Genomic DNA, 8547 nt, shown 5'->3' with positions numbered 1-8547 from the left:
TTTTTTGGAACTTCTCTGGATAAGGATAGATCACCTACCTATGCTTTGGGTGGTTGCTCCTTGTGAGGAGACCGCAGGACAGCAGTTTCCCATGGGACTGAAAGCCAAATGAAGGAACCAGCCATCTAGCTCACAATTGTGGTAGAGCTTTTAAAGCAGTGGTCACCAACCAGCAGGCTGGGGACCACTGATGGCCCATGAGAAAATTTTGGGGGTCCGCAGAGAAATGCCACCTCCAAAGCACACCCCCAAAGCAATTAATCCAGGCTGCGCAGGAACACAATGCTACGCCGCCCACATGGCCCATGGGAACACAAGGCTTGCGTCACTTCCATTGCAAACAACGTGGGGAGGGGGGAAATGGCGGAGTGGGGGAACTCGTCCCACTCACCCTATGCGCCTGGCCTGGCCACTGGGCTGCTTCTTTTCACTTCTTCTGCTTTTGGCTGCACGCAAGGAAAGTCTTTCTTCCCCAAAATCTGCCAGAAATGAGTCTTTGAGACCCTGCAAGGCATCCTGCTCGAGAGGTTGCGCCGGCACAACAAGTCTCACAAAGACTCATTTCTGGTGGATTTTGTGGGAGAGAAAGAAAGACTTCTGCTGCTTTCCTTGCATGAAGCCAAAAGTCTCTCCCCCCCCCCCCAAGAACGGAGCTGGAGATGGTATCCTGCAATCCCAAATAAAGAATGATCAGTTGGTAGGAGAATTGGGGTGGAGAATTTTCCTGCAGACTTTTTTTGGGATTTTCCCAGGGTCTCTGGTCCACGGGATTTAAAATTATGAGTTTGGTGGTCCCTGAGGTCCAAAAAGTTGGCGACCCCTATTTTAAAGGACACTGAGTTCATTACCCTTACTTTCTAATCATTTTCAATGATTGCATACTTGCTATTTTAAGGCTAGTAGATATGTTCAAAGTGAAATGTTTGGGAAACCATCTGGTGAGTTTACTTTTCCCCTTGAACAATTTTTTTTAATGTGTTAAAAATTGGAAATAAAGAGCAAACTATTAAATAAGAGTTTGATCTAAGAAAGGTATACACAAATTAAGGTCCAGACAGCTTTTACTATAAGATTTTGAATAATTAAATAAACAGCATCATTGGAACCAGAATGTTTTTTGCCTTTCTTAAGTCAAAATAAGAACTTGAACTTTATGAATTAAAAAAATGAGACACTAGAAGGGACTAAAGATTCCAGGCAGTAATGTGGGAATTTACAAAATGACACAAATACTATAACATTAGAAATAATTCACTTTTGAAAAATTGGGACAGACGTTAGTAGCTAGTTACCAGAAATGTCAGCAATGTCTGTTTCTGTGGCTAGACTTATGTCCAAAAGATGTTAAATCTGATTCAGAAATAATAGAACCAGTAATGTTATTTGTGGATTATAAAATAGATAAGTTAGAGTGAAATTACAAATGAGAAGCCAGGGAAATGATCCTGATAAGGACTTTTTACTGGATATCCAGAAGCTGGCTAAAGCTTTGAAAATCAAAGTGGAAATACAAATGACAAATCAAGACAATGACTTGGATAATGACTTTTTATCAGATTTAAAAAAGAAATTTACTAAAGTCTTGAAGAAGCCTCTGTGATGGGAAGAAGGGAGAAAAACTGAACAGACCAAATCCTATGACAACTTCTGAATGAATTAAAGAATGAGATTGTTAGAAATGAAAGGAAGGAATACAAAGTTAGTTTGCTAATACCAGGACTGAAAAGTTGATTATTCATGAGTTTATATATAGCTGGGTTATGGGAATATGACATACTTGTTTGTAATCTTACAGGGGATAAAAAGTTATCAAATTTGTTTTTACTTTTGATAAAGATTGGAAATACTTTACAGATTTTTAAGCATGTTATACTTTCAGAGTTTAACTTGTATTTGCTTTTACTACTGTAACTACAATACTTAATAAATATAAATTAAAAAAACATTTGACAACTGGTTTTAATTTGAAATGCTTTCATTTTATTGGGATAGTGATTTCATACATGATTGTTTATATTTTTAATAGCATTATAACCATAAAAATTATTACTGGTTTAAAAATTACCCAATTATGTAACACACACAAAAAAATTAATGAAACTGCAGAAAGTATTTACATTTGCCTAAACACAGGTATATTAGTCATTTAGCATATTTCCCATCTTTACATGGGAGCTATTTAGAAAAACTAAAACTTGGATTTATCAAAACATATTCTAATATGTGCTTAAGGAACATTCTTATTGATTACAGGGGAATGATATACTGCATGTATAGGTATGTGGCTATTGCTGGGACTGACAACTAAGCATATATATTACATATATGGGTGGTATATCTATATTGGATGTCAAACTCGCGGCCCACAGGCCGGATGCATTATTCATTGGCCACGCACATCCTAGTTTAGCAAAGGTCATGATACAAGAAATGACAACACAGCCAACCTCCCTACCAGTATATATAGGAAGACGGCAGCTCCGATCACGCTTTGCTCGCACAAGCATGAAGCCAAAAGCACCAGCCTGAAGATGGCGAGTGGGACTTCGTTGAAACATTGCCAAGATGCTCTCAATCTTACACGGGAAAAGACCCAAACGCCAAGACCTACATACTGGTACACATGAAAATCTACGAAAATGTGTGTGTGTGTGTGTTTTCGCGGGTGTTTATATGTATGATATTTAGGTTTCTTTGGGTATTTTCCCACGTCTTAATAGTTGTGCTTTTAAAGTTATAGCTATAGTTTCGGCAGAACCTCATCTGCCATTCTCAGGCATGTGTATTGGGTTTTTTCATGACACACACACGATTAGGAAAAAACCCAATACACAAGCCTGAGGATGGCAGATGAGGTTCTGTCAAAACATCGCTATAACTTTAAAAGCACAACTATTGATACATGGGAAAATACCTGAAGAAACCTAAATACCATACATATACATACATACTTACATACATATATACATACTTACACACACGTATAATTATGGGTTGTTCAAAGTAACTGATTAAAAAAATTGAAGCAATGTCACACAATCACAACAAATACAAGTAACCTATAAACATGAGAGTCTTTCGCAGTCACAAAAATAAATTGTATAGCAGAGCATGGTCTTTTCAATAAAAAAGCCTATGTTTAAATTAAAAGCAATTATTTATAAACTAATTATTTGAATCAATTTATATGGCTACTAATTTAAGAATAGTAACCTGGGTGGCTAATATAGGGTTACTGAACAATGAGATCTATACCTAATGACAACTGAAGAAAACCTAAATCAACAGATGACCTATCACTCTCACAGATCAAGGTAATCTTTCAACCCCATAGCAATGTTTTAAAAGCTTTTATGAAATGCCAGCAGTGTTGGGGCCAAACTGGATCTTGAAAGGGCACAATGTTCCTGAGGGCACACACTGTGATAGAAAAGCCTTCTAGGCCATGCAAAATGACAAATATAGATGGAATCTATATTTCAAGTATTCAAGCAAGTAATTTTTTTCGTGAGCCTCTTCTAGGAACAAGCTACTTTGGCAGTCCCAGTCCAGATCCATTTTTTAGCCTATAGAACACTTCTCCCCCTCTATCCTGGTGTTAATAATCAGTACCAGTATACTTACATTTTAGGGACAAAAGACAAGTTTGCCCTTTAAATCCCACAAAAATAAAAAAGATTTATAATTAAGCCTGACAAAGGCTATGAGTATTTTCTTTTCTACAGATATATAGTTCTACATTTTAATATGTATTTATTGGTAAGAGTTATTGACAGCAGTAAAATAATTTAGAATTCGGATTCATCATAGTAATATATGGAGTTGTGCAGAAAAGTGAAATCAATTCCATTCCTTAGTAAAGAGCTTGTTCAGAATACGTTCCCTTCCTTAGCTTCCAGTTAAGTTTCCAATCCTATTTACACCTCATTAGCAGTTGTCACTCTTGTTACTAACATCCTGGAATCTGCTGTAATTTATAAAATGTTATAATAAAAATAGAAGAAATTTGTACCTATAGTGGCAAAAAAATCAGGAGTGTTGGTATCTTTTTTGACTAACAAATTTTAGGTAGTTGGAAAATGTCAGACCCAGCCCAAGAATTGACACAGAACAATCCAGCCAAAGTTCAGGTCTTTATTTGCTTACACTATATAGAAAGAATCTTGTCTACACTGCTCTAAACCTTATTAGTATGAAGATACTGAAATGGTGGATACTTTCTGCCTTTTAGGCTCAATTATCAACAGTGAAGGAACAAGCACAAAAATGCTACAGAATAATACTTGGTAGAGTAGGTGTGAAAGTCTTGGAAAAGATATTCAAATACTGTGATGTATCTATAAGTATAAACATGAGAATGGTGCAAGCTATGGTATTCCCTGTGATAGCAATAGCACTTATATACCGCTTTATAGTGCTTTACAGCCCTCTCTAAGCAGTTTACAGAGTCAGCCTATTGCCCCCAACAATCTGGATCCTCATTTTACCCACCTCGGAAGGATGGAAGGCTGAGTCAACCTGGAGCCTGGTGGGATTTGAACGGCTAAATTGCAGGCAGCTGATAGTCAGCAGAAGTAGCCTGCAGTACTGCACTCCAACCACTGTGCCACCGAGGCTCTTAGAGATACCTTATGGAAGCAAAAATTGGACTTTGAAGAAGCAGGAGAGGAAGAGTACTGACACCTTTGAACTTTGGTGTTGGAGAAGACTCCTAAATATATGGTGGACAGACAAGAAAACAAATTACAGGTAGTCCTCAACTTACAACAGTTCACTTAGTGACCATTCAAATTTACAGCGGCATTGAAAAAAAGAGACTTATGACCATTTTTCAGACTTACGACCGTTGTAGCATCCTCATGGTTATGTGATGTGCATTCAGATGCTTGACAACTGACTCACATTTATGGCAGTTGCATGGTTGCTGGGTCATGTGATCACCTTTTGCAACCTTCTGACAAGCAGAGTCAATGGGGAAACCAGAGTCACTTAGCAACTGGGTTACTAATTTAACAACTGCAGTGATGCACTTAACAAATGTGGCAAGAAAAGTCATAAAATGGGGCAAAACTCACTTAACGAATTTCTCACTTAGCAACATAAATTTGGGGCTCAATTGTGGTAAGTTGAGAACTACCTATAATGGATCATCAAACAAATCAATTCAGTGATTCATCACTGTGTTCTCCCTTAAGCACAAATGACTAGGCTCAAATTATCCTATTTTGGACACAATATGTGAAAACACAGCTCTTTAGAAAAGGCTCTAATGGCAGAAAAGGTAAAAGGAAAGAGGACGACCAGCAACAAAATGGACTCCCTTGTAGTGGCAATGAAAGCACCAGTGGAAAGTTTGACAGTTAGGGATAGATCACCATGAAGTGTACTTACATGATCATCAGGAGTCAAACATGACTTGATGGCACATAATCAATCAATAACCTGCCTTTTTGTGAGAGCAGTTTTCTTTTGGTATCAAATGCACCTGGAATGCAGAATGGGGGCTAAACAAATGTACACAGATTTCCAGATTTATCTTTATCACCCATCCCCTCCCACTTGTGACTGTATGACTGTAACTTTGTCGCTTGTATCCTTACGATTTATATTGACTGTTTCCTAGTATGATTTGATTGCTTATTGTACCCTATGACTATTATTAAGTGTTGTACCTTATGATTCTTGACTCTTGTTGAATGTATCTTTTTTTAAAATGTACACTGAGAGCATTTGCACCAAGACAAATTCCTTGTGTGTCTAATCACACTTGGCCAATAAGGAATTCTGTTCTGTTCTGTTCTATTCTATTCTTATTCTTCTAGTTCTCCCTTCTTGCACTCTCTGAAATCTGATAAAGGAACCTGCTGCCTCTATTCTACCATAATGCTAAGCCAGAAGATACAATGAAGTAAGCAAAGGACTAACACAGAGCAAACATAACATGATTGCTATTGGGCAAGAGTAGCTGTAGTTTGGAATATTTTTAACATCAATTGCATATCATAAAATTTTACTTATCAAAGACTTTTGTGTCAAGTACTTAACACTTCAATATTGCAGCCCTTGGGAAAATTATTTTGTCCCCCTAGGGCACCTGTGATTTTAGTTTAAGACCACTGGACTATGCCATACTGGATTTAGGCAAACAATGTTATATTACCCAACTGCACAAGCAATTATTCTAGCATACCGACACTCAGTTGCTGGTCATACTTTGTGTCTCCCGTTTCAGGTCTCTTGCATTCCTCCACCCAAACCCAACCCTGTTTTTTGAGACAACACTGCTCAAAGTGACCAAGTATCTTAAGCATGTGCAACAATGTACTCACTTTTATGTGGTCCAACTTCAAGCCCATGTGTGGGAGAGGTTGACAGACTGCATTTGTTACAATGGGAGACTGAATCTTCTGACGCTTGTCACAAGTGAGAATAGAGATTTCAGCTTCAAGCACTTCCATGTACAGGTAGTCCTTGATTTACTACCACAATGTATAATGTATACTGAAGATGGCATTTAATTTCGTTGTATGAGGTGCAATGACAACAAAGTAAATTAAAACTAAATGAATTTTACCCCATTTTGACCTTCCTTACCAGATGTTAAGTGAATCACTGCACTTGTTAAATTAGTAACACGGTTGTTAAACGAATCAGGATTCCCTGTTGACTTTGCTTGTTAGGTTGCAAAAGGTGATCATGTGACCTTGGGACACTATCATAAATATGTCAGTTGTAAGCGTCTGAATTTTGATCACATGACACTGAGAATAGCAATAGCACCTATATACCTCTTTATAGTGCTTTACAGCTCTCTCTAAGCGGTTTACAGAGTCAGCATATTGCCCCCAACAATCTGGGGCTTGCTTTTACCCCTCAGAAGGATGGAAGGCTGAGTCAACCTTGGGTGGGATTCGATGTGCCAAATTGCAGGCAGCTGGCTGTCAACAGAAAGTTAGAATGTTGTAATGGTGTGTGAAAAACTATCAGAAGTTACTTTTTTGAGTGAATTTGCAACTTCGGTCACTAAATGAACTGTTGTAAGTACTACCTGTAATTAAATGAACTGTTGTAAGCACTACCTGTAATTTCTAAACTAAATGAACTGTTGTAAGCACTACCTGTAATTTCACGGTTGAAGGGCTGAAAATGATCTTTGCTAGAGACCCAGACTGTAAATGGGTCTGACATTAAAAATTTACCCAAGAAATTTACATTGGCAATTGTACTGCAGGTTGAGCCACAATGAAAGAAAATAGCCTATAAATGTAATAATAAAAACCTGGCAGGACTGTGTTATGCAGCTCACGGAGGACCCATATGCCAAGACTGGAAATAGTGAGGAGGCTCAAGTAAGACTAATACAGCACTTAAGTGTAGCACAGTTACAGTTTACAGATTGAATTTCAAAAGTCACTAATCTTGGAATTGGAGAAGTGAGCAACTTATCTGCCTGCATCTCTAGCCAGTATTGACTCAATGGTAATTTGATTTCATTATAGGCAAATTTTCCTTGAGCTCTAACTCTCAGAGTTTCCAGCTAAAGACTGGAGATTTTTGAGGATGCAATTCAAAATGGTGCAGGAGTCACCAATTTAGAGAATGCTATCCAATTTGTAGATATTAAAATATTTTCCATCCTTGTGCCTCATGCTTCAAAAGAACCTAGCCTTTTAAAGCCTTTGCCCAAATTCATCCTCCTTTCAGACCTTCCACAGCAGCCTCCACCTTCACCATCTCTCTTCTGCCAATAGTTTATGGAGATTCTCAGCCATCCAGGTCATGGTTGTCCCAAAGGTGCTTTTTCAAGAGGCAATTGGACTTTCTGGATGTTCTTTGAAGACGTTTCGCTTCTCATCCAAGAAGCTTCCTGAGCTTTATTTATTTATTATTTATTTAGCGTGTGGCAAATACATGGACTTATAGTGGTTCAAATGTTAATGTCCAGTCCACCCACTCACCAAGGGTGGTCTATGTTGAAAAAATGTGAGCTGAAGAAGCTTCTTGCATGAGAAGCGAAACGTCTTCAGAGAAAAACCAGAAAGTCCGAGTTGCCTCTTGAAAAAGCACCGTTGGGTCCTTTTACCAATCGTTTCAACGAGGCTCAGATGGTGGACAGGTTACATAGGCTTTCTCCGAGCGGGATTCCATCGCCTTCTTTTTTTCTTTTTCTTTTTTCTTCTTTTTCACAAAACCCGCCAATAGGAACGAGGCTTTCCCGCCAGAGCGGCCAATGGCGGGGAGAAAGCGCTTAGTTGTCGCGAGAAAGGCCGGCGCGTGGTGCTTATTGAGCGCGCGCGCGGTGGTGGCGTTGCCAGGGAGAGTGGGCGTGGCCGGCTCTGCGCTTTCTTGTGCTGTGAGAGGAGGAAAGATGGCGGAGGAGGAGAAGCTCCCCGCGGGCTGGGAGAAGCGCATGAGCCGCAGCTCCGGTACCGCCGCGGAGGGAAGGGTTGAGGGCTGGATCTGGGGGTGTCCCTCGGGAGGGATGGGGGGGAGTTTGAATGTGCACGTCCCCGTCTGAAGCGACGAGAGAAGGCCTTGACACACGGG

At 39.2% G+C, this 8547-nt stretch overlaps 1 protein-coding gene across 1 annotated transcript in view; it reads left to right on the top strand.

The window, feature by feature from the left end:
* Positions 1 to 8348: 8348 nt before the first annotated feature.
* The window catches only part of PIN1 (peptidylprolyl cis/trans isomerase, NIMA-interacting 1), a 37404-nt gene continuing 37205 nt past the window's right edge, over positions 8349 to 8547 (top strand). The window contains exon 1 of the mRNA XM_026673845.2: positions 8349 to 8426. Coding sequence (XP_026529630.1) covers positions 8369 to 8426 — 58 coding nt within the window. The 5' untranslated portion in view covers positions 8349 to 8368. The remainder of the gene's footprint in view (positions 8427 to 8547) is intronic.

This window comes from Notechis scutatus, chromosome 2 (assembly GCF_049901735.1).
Source record: "Notechis scutatus isolate UNSWTSFEM ecotype Mainland chromosome 2, rNotScu1.2, whole genome shotgun sequence".
NCBI lineage: Eukaryota > Metazoa > Chordata > Lepidosauria > Squamata > Elapidae > Notechis > Notechis scutatus.
This window is presented reverse-complemented; position numbering and strand designations above follow the sequence as displayed.